The sequence below is a fragment of the Herpailurus yagouaroundi genome, unplaced genomic scaffold (genome assembly GCF_014898765.1).
Source record: "Herpailurus yagouaroundi ecotype Mexico unplaced genomic scaffold, PumYag 199, whole genome shotgun sequence".
Classification (NCBI taxonomy): Eukaryota; Metazoa; Chordata; class Mammalia; order Carnivora; family Felidae; genus Herpailurus; species Herpailurus yagouaroundi.
The window spans coordinates 5,040,694-5,057,786 of record NW_024412430.1 but is presented as its reverse complement, the minus strand read 5'-3'; the positions used below and the strand labels follow the sequence as shown (position 1 = coordinate 5,057,786).

The following is a 17,093-nucleotide window of genomic DNA, read 5'->3' as shown; positions in this document are numbered from 1 at the left end:
GTATTTCTTTATGGATATCAGGTCTTCATTTATTTGTTAATATTCTCAATCTACTGAGTTTTAAAGCCCTGTCAAACTTCCCTATAAAACTGCTATTATCTGGGGGCATCTGGCTGGCTCAGTCAGTTGAGTGTCCAACTCTTGATTTCAGCCCAGGTCATGATCTCACAGTTCATGAGTTCTAGCCCCACCCTGGACTCTGCACTGACAACACAGAGTCTGTCTGGGATTCTCTCTCTCCCTTTTTCCACCCCTCCCCTGTCCTTTCTCTCCAAATAAATAAATATTTTTTAAAAAGATTCTCTCTCTCTCTCTCTCTCTGCCCCTCTCTCCCACTGGCTCTCTCTCTAAGGGGGGGAAAAAAAGACTAAAAGAAAAAAATGACTCTCCACTGATTTTAAAATAGAATCGTAACTAGCAACTCTGCATATGAGGTCTTCATCCTGGGACTCACATCCCTCACCACCTCGTCCACCACGCTCTAAATCCAGGCGTAATCAGTTACTGGAAACCAGAGCCAACCTCGCCTTTCCTCTTTCTAGAATACTTTGTCCAGCCTGCTTTACCCAGCTACCTCTTTCTAATGCATGACAGTCAGTATTTCCTCTACAAAGCCTTCCTGAATCTATTCTGTGTACCTTTCATCCTCTGCATTCATTCATCTATTTATTTATTCAACAAACAATTATCCTGCAGTATCCAGGCGGTGTCCATATAACTGTGAACAAGGCAGCCCAGAGGGCATATTTTATACTCTTTACTTATTTCTCTCTCTCTCTTTCTCTCTCTCAACTGAGGTCTCACTCACCTTTGTATCTCTAGCACTGAGCACAGTCACAGGGGCAGGCAGTGACGGTGGCCAGGTGGCTCCAAGGGCACCTCCAACAAAGGTGATGGCTCCGGGCGGGGTGGCCATGCCAGCCGGGGTAAGGCAATGGCTACCACAGTCCATGACACGTCAGGGACAGTGGCGCTCTGGCCTTTGTAGGCCTCTGTCTCAAGCCCATCATGAAGGTGACCATCACCATGGCCCATCACTGCTGAGGTGGCCGGGGAAGACCATTTCCAGCTGGGAGGTGCTGGAAAGGCTTAAGGCCATGGTGCACAATCGCCGCTTCTCCACCCTGCAGATTTCCTAGGGCACCATGGACTTCATTCTCTCAGATGGCCAGGTGGGCAAGAATCTGGTCAAGTTTTTTTTATTTGGTTTTTAATTTTTTTTTCACGTTTATTTTTGAGAGAAAGAGAGACCGAGTGTTAGCGGGCAGAGAGAGAGGGAGATACAGAATTCAAAGCAGGCTCCAGGCTCTGAGCTGTCAGCAGAGGAGCCCCATGTGGGGCCGGAACCCACAAACCAGGAGATCATGACCTGAGCGGAAGCCAAATGCCCAACTGAGCCACCCAGGCGCCCCAAGAATCCGATCGCGTTTTAACTGGCCTGCCTCCACCACAAGGTCCTTAAGCTTCCCTGAAGTCCTCAAGACGCATGCCACCACGTTCAAGACCAACTTCCCTACACACTGGGACTGGGACTCTTTCTTCCATGACACAAAGGACGGGAATGAAATGCTGCCCAGGGAGCCGCCAGGCACCAGGTCCCCGGAGGGGCTGCCCTGAGGAGTCAGCCCAGCGAGGAGGTTCCTGGTCAAGGTGCTTTGAGACAAGTGCGGGGACATATGGAACGTGGGCATCCCCATGCTGGACCCCCAACAGGAGGAGACGACAGGCCGGAACTTACACACCTTCAGTTTCGGGGACCCATGAACTTCCAGGCGAACGTCGCATACCGCGAGGACCCACCTGGCGCGGCATCCAAGTCCCGAGCGCCACGCGCCGCCGCAGCTCACAGGGAAAGGCCAGGGCCGCAAGGCCACCGCCTGCAACATAAGGCTTCTTCCGACTCCAAACACCTGGGCGATGCCTCACGGAAGAAACAGCAGCTCAAGAGGCAGAAACTCCAGGACCTAAAACAGGAGAGAAGATCAAAGCGCCTAGAGAAAGAGGCAGAGAAGAGAGCAAAGGAAAGACAAAGAATTAAGAATTGGAGAGAAGAGGAAAACGAGAGAAGCTTCCCAAGAGGGGGGGAAAAAAAACCCAGAAGGACTGTGAACTCTGTGAGAACCAGAAAACGCTGGAGAAGCTACGAGCAGAGGAGCTGGAAAAGCCGCGAGAGAAAGGAAAGCAGGAAGCGTGGTGGGGGTGGGGGGCGTGGTTGGTCTTGATCTTCCAATCGGCAGCCACCTGTGCCTGCTCTGGGCTGCCTGCAGTGTGCTTCTCTGAACCCTGGGGTCAGTGTCACCGCCCCCTGCCTTCCTCAGCTGTTTGCAACCATAACCAAAAAAAAAAAAAAAAAAAAAAAAAAGGAAGTCTGAAAACCAAGAGAAAAATCAAAAACTTGAAGAGGGTACTCGGTAATTTTTTTCATCGTTTTAGAGTGACAATCAGTGACATAAGCGTTAAATTACTCTCAGCTACGAAGTGCTTAGACTGGCGGATGATCTAAATTAATCCGGGAATGGCCACCTGCTATTCACACTAGGCCTAGAAGGTCTTTTCTTTTTTTAATTTTTTTAACGCTTATTTATTTTTTAGAGACAGAGAGAGACAGAGCATGAGCAGGGGAGGGGCAGAGAGGGAGAGGGAGACACAGAATCGGATGCAGGCTCCAGGCTCCAGGCTCCCAGCTGCCAGCACAGAGCCCAACGTGGGGCTCCAACTCAGCGACAGCCAGAGAAGTCGGACGCTTAACCAACTGAACCACCCTGGGGGCCCTAGAATTTCTTTTACATAACTCCCAACATGGGGTGTCAGCACTATCCCATTGAGATATAATGCAAGCCATGCATACATTTTTTAAATCTTCAGTGGTCACATTTTAGAGAATAAAAATAAACCGGTGAAATTAACTTTAATAATATACTTATTCAATTAATATATCCACAATGTAATCATTTGAACATGCAACCAACATAAAAATTGAGAATTTTTTAACACTCAGTCTTTGAAACCCAATGTTGATTTTACATTTACAGCACAACTCAAGTTGTACTAACCACATTTCAGGTGCTCAGTGCCACAGTGGCCAGTGGCTGTGCACTGGACAGCACATTTCTAATTTAGAATGATGGCTCGGGAGTGCCTGGGTGGCTCAGTCGGTTGAGCATCTGACTCTTGGTTTTGTCTCAGGTCATGATCCCAGGGTCACGGGATCGAGCCCCGTGTCAGGCTCTGTGCTGAGTGTGGAGCCTGCTTGAGATTCTCTCTCTCCCCCTGCCCCCTCCCCTGTTCACGCTCTCTCTCCGAAATAAAAAATTAAAACAACAACAACAACAATGGTTTCAGATGGTATTTTGGCAGAAGCCCATCTTCTTCAGGTGGAATCTTAAGCTGAATCCCATTATGTAAAATGACCAAGCAGAGCTGCTCGGATTGGAGCGCAGAGCCCCACCTAGAATGCCCTCATTTGCTCCTCCTCCTGCCCCCAGGGAGTCCCTTGAGGCAACTCCATGAGAACTACCATACCGTGGTTCCCACCCTTTACCTCTCTGCAATTGACTCCAGTCTTAGAAAGAATTGGCCTTCCGGAACAACCTTGCATCAAGTAACCATCCATTTGTGTTCTCTTATTTTCATTCCAGAGGCACACAGAGTTGCTGCTCAAAACTTCTAATCAGAATAAGATAAATGGGAGAACACATTGAATTGGGGGCGGGGTAGGAGGGTGGTGGAGGGTTGGCATTGTCATTGGCCGTAGGCCACATCGTAGTAAATACAGTGTTGGCTTTCTGTTAGGTTTTTTACCACTCTTTGATGCCACTATTACTAGCTGTGTGGGGCCTTTATTCCAACTGGGATTGCCAGATACTCTATATTTTGAACTCTATAACTCGATGCGCTAAATCTGATGCCCTACGAGCAGCGCAATGGGCTGCAGCACGTGGTTTTTATTCAAGCCCAAGCAGCCATCGTTAGGTAAGTTAATGTCTCAACCTCAGCTGATCAAAACAGAATACTAGCTTTTCAAGATTTTTTTTCTTTTGTAGGGATTGTAGAAATTATTAGTGATGTTGTAAGCACAGCTGGGAAAACTATAAATTCCTTTAATTGAGTCTGAGATGGCCTGGGTAGATGAAGGGTGATGGTTCCGAGGATTCCCGGTCTCAAAAGTACATCAACACATCCAGACAATGAAATACTATTCAGTGCTGAGATGAGCTATCAGGCCATGAGAAGACACGGAGGGAGCACAAATGCGTATTCCTAAGTGAAGGAAGCCAATCTGAAAAGGCCACACTGTGATGCCAACTGTATGACAACTTGGAAAAGGGAAAACTATGGCGAAGACAGTGCCAGGTCAATGGCCGCCAGGGGTGGGGTGCAGGGAGAGAGGAACAGGCAGACCACAGAGGATTTTAGGGCAGCAAAAGTATTTCTGTATGATATTATAATGACAGGGAGGTGTTATTATACATTGGTCCAAATGCTTAGGATGTACAACACCAAGAGAGGACCCCAAGGTAAACTAGAGACTCCGAGTGATAATGATACATCTATATAGGTTTATCTTGGGTTAAAAAAAAAAAGTTACCATTTTTTTTTCACTTTTCTTTTCATTTATTTTGAGAAAGAGAGAGAGAGAGCGAACAGGGCAGGGGCAGAGAGAGAGGGGGAGACGGGATTCCCTAAAGCAGGTTCCGCTCTGTCAGTGCAGAGCCTGATCATGGATCTCACGACCCATGAGACCTTGAGCCGAAACCAAGAGCCTAACGCTCAACCGATTGAGCCACCCAGTGGCCCCCCAAATTTTCCATTCTGGTAAGTGACGTTGAGTAACGGGGGACGCCAGGCCTGTGCGGCAGCAGAGTCCACAGACGGTGTCTGTACCTTCCTCTCTATTTTGTTGTAAGCCTAAAACTCCTCTAAAAAAAAAAAATAGTCTTAATCGGCACATCCGCCGCCGTGAGAATGTATTCAAAGGATGGCTGGTCACAGCTGGGTAAATCTCACAGCCGTTCAGTTCGGGCCGCCTCCTCCTGTGTTTGACTTGAACTCCAAATGTACCTGGCTGAAGCCTCCCACATGTGGTGCTCATTTAGACCAGCAGCCTTCGTCCCCCTGCCACACACATCCTTTGCTTAGTGCGTCTTTGTGCTGTCTTCCGGTTTTGCAGCATCGAGATTCCAAAACAGGGGAACAGGTTTTCTCCTGGGTTGCAAACTGGGTGAAAAAAGGATGAATTCCAAGGTGCCTTCCTAAAACATTAGCTGCCATACGAATAGATGAGGGTGCACAAGAATTCCGGGGAAAATTTAGCAACCTAAATAAGCAATTTGCCAACTAGACGGCATTTCATTCACATTCGACTGCCCGGTAGTAGGAGAGTATGAAAAAAAAAAAAATATTTCAGAGCACTGGGCAGGTGGGGGTAGGAGATGGGTGGCACATTAACGCCTGATACTACCTTTGCATGAGGTGGGTCCCCCCAGAATTAGCTCATTCCTTACCTTTACACATTTAACTTTGTATTTATCCTCCTCACAAAATCGTTTGGAACACAAATCCAGGCTGGTAGCCAAAACCTCCTAACTCTTTCCAGCTTCCTCTTCCTGTATGGAATGACACCATGGACAACCCCAGGGGTTGCTCGGCATTGCTGAGTTCGTTCATCCTGCGGGGTCCGTCCAAGGGAAAACCAATAGCGACTTGTGAATTCTAAGGAAAAACCGAAACAATCTTTACAGGTCCCACAGTTCCTGCCGATCCTTAGAAGCAATGATAAAAGTAGGTTGTTAAACTTGGAAACAATAGAAAACTTCCTGGAAATTAACAAACTGCCTTCGGCAAAAGACTCTCTGTACCCAGGGCGCACAGATTTTGCAATAAATCAATGTAGGAGACTTAACTCCAGGATATCACCTTCAGCCAAATTGCTGCTGGTGTTCTGGAAAATGTAAACAACCTTAAGGCACAACCATTGTGACCTCATCTTTTTACTGCCTTTTTTTGATTCTTCCTACCCTCGATTTCTCTTCATTAAAAACAAAACAAAATTTTTAAAGAGAGTATTTTGTATTCTAAAAATTGAAGTAAGACATCTCAGCTGTGTTTTGGAAAAATGTAGGTCGGGAAGAGGAAGGAAGGAGAGAAGGAGAAGATTTATTCTCTCATGAGAGACCACAGTTCTGTTCCAGAACATGTGGGAAATTCTGTATGAAGCTCTGGGTAAGTAAAAATAGGATGGCTTTCTCAGATTTCAAACTTGACCACAAATCTATGGTAATCAAAACAGTATGGTACTAGCACAAAAATAGACACAGAGATCACTGGAACAAGATATAGGCCCCAGAAATAAACGCACATTTACATGGTCAATTAATCTATAACAAAGGAGGCAAGAATCTACAATGGGGAAAAGACCGTCTCTTCAATCAATGGTGCTGGGAAAACCAGACAGCCACATGCCAAAGAATGCATCTGGACCACTTTCTTACACCATACACAAAAATAAATTCAAAATGAAATAAAGAAAGAAATAAACAAACAAACAAACAAACTCAAGATGGATTAAAGACTTAAATGTAAGACCTGAAACCCATGGGGTGCCTGGGTGGCTCAGTCGGTTAAGTGTCCGACTTCGCCTCAGGTCCTGAACTCACAGTTTGTGCGTTCGAGCCCCGCATCGGGCTTTGCGCTGACAGCTCAGAGCCTGGAGCATGCTTCAGATTCTGTGTCTCCCTCTCTCTGCCCCATTCACTCTCTCTCTCTCAAAAATAAATAAACATAAAAAATCTTAACAAAAATAATAAAAGACCTGAAACCATAAAACTCTTCAAAGAAAACCTAGGCAGTAAACTCTTAAACATCATAATATTTGTTAGTAAAATTTATTAACAATTTTTTTCTGAATCTGTCTTCCCAGGCAAGGGGAACACAGGCAAGAGTAAATAAGTGAAACCACATTGCACTAAAAAGCTTTTGCACAGCAAAGGAAACTATCGACAAAACAAAAAGACAACCTACTGAATGGAAGATATTTGCAAATGATATATCTGATAAGGGGTTAAAACACCAAATATATAAAGAACTCCTACAACTTAACAACAACAAAAAAATCTGATGACAAAATGGGCAGAGGACTTGAATACAATTTTCTAAGGAAGACATACAGATGGCCTACAGTCACATGAAAAGATATTCAGCATTATTATGCATCAGGGAAATACAGATCAAAACCACAATGAGCTATCTACCCTTAGACGGGTCAGAATGACTGGTGTCAAAGAGACAAGAAAGGACAGATGTTGGTGAGGCTGTGGAAAAAATAGTGCGCCATTGGTAGAAACGCAAACTGGGGGGCGCCTGGGTGGCGCAGTCGGTTAAGCGTCCGACTTCAGCCAGGTCACGATCTCGCGGTCCGGGAGTTCGAGCCCCGCGTCAGGCTCTGGGCTGATGGCTTGGAGCCTGGAGCCTGTTTCCGATTCTGTGTCTCCCTCTCTCTCTGCCCCTCCCCCATTCATGCTCTGTCTCTCTCTGTCCCAAAAATAAATAAAAACGTTGAAAAAAAAATTTAAAAAAAAAAAGAAACGCAAACTGGGGCATCTACTATGGAAAACAGCAGGGAGATTCATCAAAAAATTAAAAACAAATACCCTATGATCCGGTAATTCCACTTCCCGGTATTTATTCAAAGAAAAGGAAAACGCTAAAGTGAAAAGATGCATGCATTCTATGTTTATCACAGCATCATTTACAGTAGCCAAAATATGAAAGCAGCCCGTGTCCATCGAGAGACGAATAGATAAAGAGGCGATGTGTCTATACAATGGAATGTGACTCCTCCGTAAAAACGAATGAAACCTTGCCATTCATGGCAACACGGACGGACCTTGAGGGTACTATGCTGAGTGAAAGAAGTCAGACGGGGGAAGACAACCACCATATGATTTCACTGTACGTGGCATCTAAAGCAAAATAAACACACAAACCAGCCGACTTACAAATACAGAGAACAAACGGGTGGCCGCCAGAGGTCAGGGAGGTGGGAGGATGGGCGAAATCGGGAATTAGGAGGTACAAACGTCCAGTTGTAAAATAAGTAAGTCACAGGGATGAAATGTGCAGCATAGGGAATAGAGTCAATAATATTGTGATCACTGTGCACGATGACAGATGGTAACGATACTTAATGTGCTGAGCACTGCGTAACGTACATATTTGTTGAATCACTGTTGTGCCCCCGAAACTAATATTTTATGTCAACTCTACTTCAATTTAGAACTTAAAATTATTAAATGGCTTTGAATTTATATCACTACAGGCAGCCCCCAACCTGAGAAGCAGTTGGGTAATAACGGTTGGTTCTCTAATCTGTTGTTCAGAGCTTAGAATTCTTTTTTTCCGTAGAAACGTCATAGATGACTGAGTTCACAGATCAGACACGAAGAGCTGACTTACCTCCATGGTGTCTGCGAAGCGTAGGACTTGTGGGTCTGCCTCAAATTCAACTAACCACTCTTCACCGTGTTCTTCTGATGGGAAGACTTATATCAAGTTCCGACTCACAATTACAGGCATAGATAGTCCAGCCCCCCCCGGCGGCCCCCCCCCCCACCATCTACCTCCCTGCTCGTTTTGAAATTCTCGGCAAAAACACCAGGACCTTCCTAATGGAATGAATGAGAATTCAGGTCTCTTGTCTCCAAACCCTTTCCAGAAGTTATCCCTCAAGATCTGCATAAAAGGTGATGCGTGGGTCAGTCATTCTTGAGGTCTCTGAATTAGGAGAGCGGAGTATTACCTGCCACCCACCCCCCCAAAAAAAACCCTGTAGATTCAGACCTCCTCTACTTGATGGGTCATAAGGTGTTAAGACAGATAGTATGACTGAAAGAGCACTGAACTGTGGGTCAACAAACCTGAATTCGAATCTTGACTTGACCATTACCTATGTGACCTCGAACGAATGTCTTGACATTCCCTGGGCCTTAGTTTTCATTTACTTAAAAAATATTAAATAAATAGCACATCCAATTTTTGAAAAGACAGTTTTTAGCTTTCATGAGAATTTCAACAGAATCTAGCACCACCAACTAATTAAGAGCTGGAAAAAATGATATTCTTTTAGCCCTGGCCTTTTAAAAAAAAAATGTTTTTTTTTAATGTTTATTTATTTTCAAGAGGTGGGGAGAAGCAGAGAGAGAGGGAGACAGAATCCGAACAGGCTCCAGGCTCTGAGCCGTCAGCACAGAACCCCATGCGGGTCTCGAACCCACGAACCGTGAGATCATGACCTGAGCCACCGGCCACCCCAGCCCTGGCATTTAAATTCGAAGTCTGGTGGTTTTTAGTTAGAAACTGCCTCATAACGATTTCCTCACCAACTGAGTATTGGGACCTCCAAGTCCTCTGGTATCATTCTCCTCCTCTATCCTAGTTAAGTAAGCAGAAGGACAAATAAAAGCTTTATAGCCTTTCTACACGATTTCTTATTCTCTGAAAATCCTTCCTTTTGTGGTCATAAAACAGCTATCACTTCCAAATCCCCAACGTCCAAATGCGAGTTTTTACACTGAGTGGACTAATTGGGTAATTTCTAGGTTTTTCCTTGGTGACTTGCACACTCTTTTCTCCCCCATCTCTTCAATCAACTCCCCCTTCTACTTCAATTCGCTTGGCGTATTCCTTGCTCCGAAGTGTGTTGAATCCAACACAGAGGTAGATATCGAAGATCAGCCTCACAACTTAGAATCATTTTTTTTTTCTTTCAGGAAAAGGACCGTTGAACTGTTTATCTTGTGTGTGGAGTTACCACCTAGCGGGAGGAATCTGCACCTCAGACTGTCTGGTGGGAGAATACAGAGTGAAAGAGGTACTGGGAGCTGGGCATGATGTGCCCTGGCCATTTCTTTCTTCTTTTTTTTTTTTTTATAAAATTTTTTTTTTTTATAAATTTTTTTTTCAACGTTTATTTATTTTTGGGTCAGAGAGAGACAGAGCATGAACGGGGGAGGGGCAGAGAGAGAGGGAGACACAGAATCGGAAACAGGCTCCAGGCTCTGAGCCATCAGCCCAGAGCCCGACGCGGGGCTCGAACTCCCGGACCGCGAGATCGTGACCTGGCTGAAGTCGGACGCTTAACTGACTGTGCCACCCAGGCGCCCCTCTTTTTTTTTTTTTTTTTAACGTTTATTGATTTTGAGAGAGAGAGACAGACAGACCAAGTGCTAGCAAGGAAAGGGCAGAGAGACAGGGAGACAAAGAATCCGAAGCAGGCTCCAGGCTCCGAGCTGTCAGCACGCGGCCCGACGCGGGGCTCAAACTCAAGAACCGCGAGATCATGACCTGAGCTGACGTCGGCCGCTTAACTGACTGAGCCCCATGGCCCTAGCCATTTCTGCAGAGGCATGGGAGCCAGTTTCCGCGTGTATTCTGGGCAAAGTCAAAAAGTCCTAAAATTCCTACACTCGCTCTACTTTTTAAATCTTCTACCAATGCATCATGGAATAATGGTGCTACCTACCTGCAGCCTTAACTTCAATCAAAGGGACTGAGATGACCTGAGATAAATAAGGGGGAAGTTAGGTAATGAGGACCTCAGATTTAACTCTACGTTCATTGCTTGTGACCTTGGAAGTTTCAGGTCCCCTTATATCAGAAATAAGTATCTTCTCTCCTACCCCTCTGCTGTCTAACCTGAAATGCCTGAATAATGTCACAACTACAAAACTGCTGCTTTTCCTTTCCTCCACCCCACCACAGTGTAGTGAGAGAGAGAGATTTCAGGGCACCCAGGTGGCTCAGTCCGTTCAGTGTCCGACTTCGGCCCAGGTCATGATCTCACCGTTCCCGAGTTCGAGCCTTGAGTCAGGTTCTGTGCTGACAGCTCAGAGCCTGGAGCCTGCTTTGGATTCTGTGTCTCCCCGTCTCTCTGTTTCTTCCTCTCTCTATCTCAAAAATAAATAATTTTTAAAAGAGAGAGAGAGAGAGAGAGATTTCATTTCCTTGCTTAGAAATCCTGGATATTCTGAGTTCCCTAACTTCTTATGTTTCCAAACGTTACAAATTAAGTAAATCTTGGGGCACCTGGCTGTCTCAGTCAGAGTCCCACTCTGGGTTTCAGCTCAAGTCATGATCTCATGGTTTGGGAGATCGAGCCCCGAGTCGGGCTCTGTGCTGATGGTGTGGAGCCTGCTTGGGATTCTCTCTCTCTCTCTCTCTCTCTCTCTCTGCACCTCCCTGCTTGTGTGCGTGCTCTCTCTCTCTCAAAATAAATGAATAAACTTAAAAACAAATGAAATTAGGTAAATCTCCCCCATGGTGAAATTAACATGACTCGACATATTCACATAGGAGCTCTCTTTTAATCCTTAAACTTTGAAGAAACTGGGGCTCCAAGAGACTGAATAATTTTCTAAAGATCATATAAATAGTAAATAACAAAGCTGGGACTGACTCCAGGACTTCGGACAGCTAATCCGTGATTTGATAAGATAGTAACAGCTGAGAAAGCGCCTTATCAGCACCGGAAATGGCCAAAGTGCTCAACAAAGGCAATTTCCATTCCTTCTTTCCCACAGCACACAAGGAAAATATAAAGATATCTTCCCTCATCTACATTTTCAGCACCAGCAAAGAAGCAACCTGTCAGGAGGGAAGCCACTTTCTCCTTATCTCTTGATTCTTCTCATGGAGATTTAACTATTTCAGCTAAAGAGTCACAAATAATATTCGGGGGCAGGGCCAAAAAAATCTAGTAACCATGGAGGCCAAGTAGCTGAATGTGTATGAGCGAAGGGTGTTGGGTCAAAGGAAACCCCAGCGCAAGCTTGATGAAAAGTGGAATTTGACATATTTGACATGTCACCTGTCTTGGTGACATCAGAGCAAGCGCTGGGGTCGTGTCAACTAGGAGAGCCCAAAAAGGGAGCCACTGCCCCTCAGCTGTCTGTGATGTTGCCACGTGGTTGTGATGACCTTGTTGACCGTCTAGTGCCTCTTTTTTTGAGAGAGAGAGCATGTGTGTGCATGCGTGTGTGCGAGCAGAAAAGGGGCAGAGCGAGAAGGAGAGACAGCATCTCAAGCAGGGTCCACACAGCCAGTGCAGGGCCCAGTGCGGGGCTCAATCTCACCACCGTGAGATCATGACCTTGAGATCGCAACCTGCGCCAAAATCAAGAGGGGGATGTTCAACCGACTGGGCCACCCAGGTGCCCCTGACAGTCTAGCTCTTAAAGAGAAATTAGAAACTGACTTACAAGTGGAATATCTTCATTTTGAACGTGGGCAAGGAACGGAAAAAAAATTTTTTAACTGTGAAGGTCAATTTGGATGAGCCAGACAAAATGTGTCCTTGACCAGGTACAGCACATGAGCCACCAGTGTGCAACTCGAGCTGTTCTAGAAGCCTGTTCTCCCACTGTTGTGGCCAGCAGATCTCAGATGGAAAGACCCAGCAGCGATTTCCTCCACGTGCAGTCGGTTCTGCCTTCCACCCTGAACAGCTAAAATGGACCCAGAGCAAAGCTATCTGGCTCCTGTCCCCCACGTGCCTCCCTCCGTCAATGGAGGCAAGATAGAACTCCCACCTGGAAACTCCAGTAGCTTGTCAATGCCTCCACACTCAGAAAGAATCTCCCAATTGTTCTTAACAGGGGGAGAAGTTTAACTGTGAAAAATGCCACGAAAGCTGCGTGGAATGCAAGGGACCCGGCACCAAGAACTGCACTGTGTGCCCCGCCGACCTGGTGCTGCTTATGGATGACAGTCGTTGTCTACACTGCTGCAATACTTCTGACCCCTCCGATGCCCAGGAGTGCTGTGACTGCCGGGACACCACAGGTGAGGGGAGAGGAAGAGCAGCCTGCAGAGGAAGGGCCTGTCCACCAGAAGCAGATGGGAACAGAGGGGAGAGGAGGACGGAAAGTTCTGGAGAATCAACAGAGCTCCCTTTTATTGAGTGCCTGCTGTGTGCTTAGTGTACCTAGAACTTTCTGTCCATCAACTCATATAAACAGGTTTTTGGTTTTTTTTTTAAGTAATCTCTACACCCAACGTGGAGCTCAAACTCACAACCCTGAGATCAAGAGTCACATGCTCCACCCACTGAACCAGCCAGGCGCCCCTCTGCGTAGATGTTATCAATCCCCTTTTGCAGATGAGGAAGGAGACCAAGGCTCAAAGGGTTTGATCAGCATGCCCAAGTCCATAGCAATGTTAAGGGTTCGTCTGGAATTAGAATATAGATTCCTTGGACTACAAAGCCTGCGTTCTTTAAAAAAAAATTTTTTTTTTGAGTTTATTTATTTGAGGAAACAGAGCACATGCAGGAGAGGGGCCAAGAGAGGGGGAGAGAATCCCAAGCAGGCTCCAGGCTCCAAGCTGTCAGAGCAGAGCCTGATGCAGGGTTCAGTCTCACGAACCATGAGATCGTGACCTGAGCCAAAATCAAGAACCAGACGTTCGATGGACTGAGTCACCCAGGTGACCCTGCAAAGCCTGCCTTCTTTCCACTGCTATGCTGCCTCTGAGATGAGAATTCAAGTCAGTCTAGAATCTCACCTCTTCTTTTTTTTTCCTTTCTTTCTTTCTTTTTTTTTTCTAGAACCTCATCTTTATAAATTTTTTTTCTTCTTCTTTCTTATTCTTCCCTCCCAGGGAAAAGGAAAGGAATCAACTCTCAAAGAAGCTAATGGCAATATTATTTTTAATCATTCTATGGAAGTTAGCCAACATCTAGGGCTCCCCTTAGAGACTTAAGGCATTTTAGACATGAACTTTCATCAAAGGCTAAAAAGAAACAAAACCCCTTTTACCAATTCCCAGGCCCCCAACTGGCTTCTACCCCCAACCCCATCCATATGGGTACTTGGTCTTCACTGACCACAAACTTAGATCCCAAATGGAGTAATCCCTAAATAAACACACACACACACACACACACACACACACACACACACACACACAAATATATATGATATATATTCTTAAAATATATTCTCTAGTCCAGAAGCAGATCATTTCCTTGGGGATCAGATGTATCACTGTCTGACAAAGAGACATCATATTTATGTGAGCCTGTCCATGTATAAGTGAAGTAAATCCCAGACCCATAACTGCTACTAGCTATTTCCTTTTTATTGTTCATTAGCCTTTGCAATTCAATTCTAAACATCTTTCCAAAAACTAACCATTCCCTTCTTTTAGCTTTCCTATCCCCACAAACGGCTGATTTCCCCATCTCCTCAGCCATATCCATCTCAGGGTCTGATTGCCTAATATCCAGGCTATGTCAGCTAAGAATAGTAACCCTCATTATATCGATGGCTTTAAATGAAACCAGAAGTGTGTACATGTTGGGTGCAGAGTTTCTCCAAGCCTGTTCCAACTGAGAACTATTTAGTCAGCTTTCCTGGGCCTCCTGTGACACCTGAAGATCCACATGGAACAAACCTGAACAGTCTATATACTCTTGATTATCTGCTCATTTCTTCCTGAGACTCTCTGCTCCTTCCATGAAACCAGATCACAGAGGCTGACCCTAACTCTGCAGACCTAAGCCTAGAGAACAGCGAGAAGACATGATTGCATATGGCGCCCTAGTAATTGAAACGATCTTGAAACATCTTTTATTGATTCTCCTGCTTTGGGCAGTATTTACCTCCAAACACCACACATAGGCAGTTTACCCATCCCTCTGGTGCTTTAATAGTTCCTCCAGAGAAAAATTCTGTGCTGATATTGTTAATGAAGAAAACAACTGTGATAGTGCTATTGTTTCAGAAGAGGACACTCTGCTTGATGGGCAAAACTCCCATGAGGATGAAAATTTGAATAAAATCAGAAATTTGTTTATCACTAGCACAAAGAGAGGGGAGATACATAGTGGTGGTGAATCCGACCTAATTGGCTAGTATGTAATAAGCAAAAATCGTTGCCCCCAAAATAACTAGGGGCAGAACTGCATCCATTAAGCTAGTGTATATAATGTATCTAGAATCTCATAAAAGAACCCTGGGGGCAGACCCATGTGTTTCAAAAACCATTTATGGAAAACTCACAGTGTTACGTCAACTCGTACATCCAACAGAGCCTGCTAGTTTTGTCCCTGGTTCTCATACTCTCTTTCACGTTCCCATTTGGCAGGTTAAGGAATAGGGAAACGGGCGCCTGGCTGGCTTAGTCAGTAGAGCAAGTGACTCTTCATCTCAGGATTGTGAGTTCAAGCCCCACACTGGGCGTATTAAAAAAAAAAAAAAGTCAATGGTTTTATAAGTAATCTTTTCTACCTTTGAATGTTGGACCAGGTTGAAGGGTAGCTGGGGAGAGGAATCAGTCTTAGAGAAAGTCAGAGTTGAAACAAAAAATGGAGCATTTACCAGTAACTGAAGCATGGCCCAAGATGAAATCTTTTCCGTAAGAGGGAACTAGAAAACTCGATTGTTAAGGTTGAATACTTAGTGACTGACACATGAGGTATGAGGCTGAGGGGACTCTTTCGTTCTCACACTGACCTTCATCCTCGAAGGGTTTGTTGGTATCATCAGACGCAGACTCGGACCCTCAGGGGGGACACAGTGCAATTCTGTAGAGCGGTATGCCCTCCAGGAAAATCAGAGACAGCGATTCTGCCATTTTAGATTTCAAAGACAGAGCAAAGCTTTTTACCTCAGAAACTAATTTTCCTTATTCCATTTCTCCTCTCCCCTCCTTCCCCTCTCTCCTCTCTCCTCTTCCTTTGAGGTCTTCTTCCCACAGACGAGTGTATCCTTCAAGCAAGTGAAATTGGGCCTGCAGGCGAGCGGACCAAGACAGCTCTGTTCATCACCTCCTCCATTATGCTGGTGCTTCTGCTCGGGGCGGCGGTGATTGTCTGGAAGAAATCACGGGGCCGAGCCCAGCCAGTAGCAAAAGCCGGCTATGAGAAGCTGGCCGACCCTGGCAAGTCATATGTTTCCTATAAGAGCAGCCATCTTGAAAGCACCAGCTTTGAAGAAGATCAGGTCATTGAGTACAGGGACCAGGACTATGATGAGGAGGAGGATGATGACATCGTCTACATGGGCCAAGATGGCACCATCTACCGGAAATTTAAGTATGGGCTGCTGGATGATGATGAGGATGAGCTGGAATACGACGATGAGAGTTACTCCTTCCAGTAGACAGAGCCCTCCCCCACCTTCGACCCGCCCCATCCTGTCCCAGGCATTACAGTTTTGGGGTTTTAGTCCCACACACCAGGCTGATGTGTGGGTGTTTGTGTCCTCTTAACCCTGAGTCCAGCTAGAGCTAGTAAGAAATGCTGAATGATTGGTTCTTCTTTGGGGTGACTACATTCAATCGACCGTAACTGGGGAACAAGGATAAAATTCAGAGGGATTTTCCTCAAAATAATATGTCAAAATACAGAAGTGAAAAAAAAAAGTGAGATTTGTACAAACTGTTTCATGGGATTGAAAAAAAAAAAGCGGTGGGCCTATAGGAATTCTGTTTCTCAGCGATATTGCGGGGATATTTGCTGCCTTCTGGAATTCTGATATTTCTGTAAATGATTTTGGGGGGACAGGGAGAGGAAAGAGATTCTTGTTTGTCTTCGGGGATTTTTCTCCCCTGTGAGCTATCTGTAGGCAGAGGTTGGCTCTGTAAGGGCCAGCTAAAGAGGGCTCACCACCTCATGCCACTTATCACCCTGTTCCTCCCCAAAGAAAGAGTTGGAATGGATTCTAACATGGAAAAATCCCAACGTCCTGCTCACCAGCGTAACAACCCAGTTGCCCACCAGCCTTCCAAAGCTCTCTACCTCTGGGATCTGTTTTTAGACGTCCTAGGCTTCCCTTGGTCCACTCTCCTGTCCCATACACGCTTGGATTTGTGCACGAGGCACAGTTTTCTACAAATAGCAATCCAGAGGGAAGGGCTCTTACTGGGTGAAATTACATAGGCCGGGTTTTGCGGATTTCCTTGTCAAAGCAGAAATTACAGGCAATGTTAGGAGGGGATCGCAAGAAAATGACGTTTTCGGATGATAATGCTACTCAGAAAAAAATTTATTGCACACCTACTATGCGCTAGGTACTGAGCTAAATAATGCCTTTCAG

At 45.5% G+C, this 17,093-nt stretch overlaps 1 protein-coding gene across 1 annotated transcript in view; it reads left to right on the top strand.

Moving 5' to 3' along the window:
* Positions 1–17,093, top strand: part of PCSK5 (proprotein convertase subtilisin/kexin type 5) — a 471,153-nt gene extending 454,060 nt beyond the window's left edge. Inside the window, exons 36-38 of the mRNA XM_040449255.1 lie at positions 9,768–9,868; positions 12,651–12,837; positions 15,754–17,093. Of these exons, the coding sequence (XP_040305189.1) occupies positions 9,768–9,868; positions 12,651–12,837; positions 15,754–16,157 (692 nt within the window). The 3' untranslated portion in view covers positions 16,158–17,093. The remainder of the gene's footprint in view (positions 1–9,767; positions 9,869–12,650; positions 12,838–15,753) is intronic.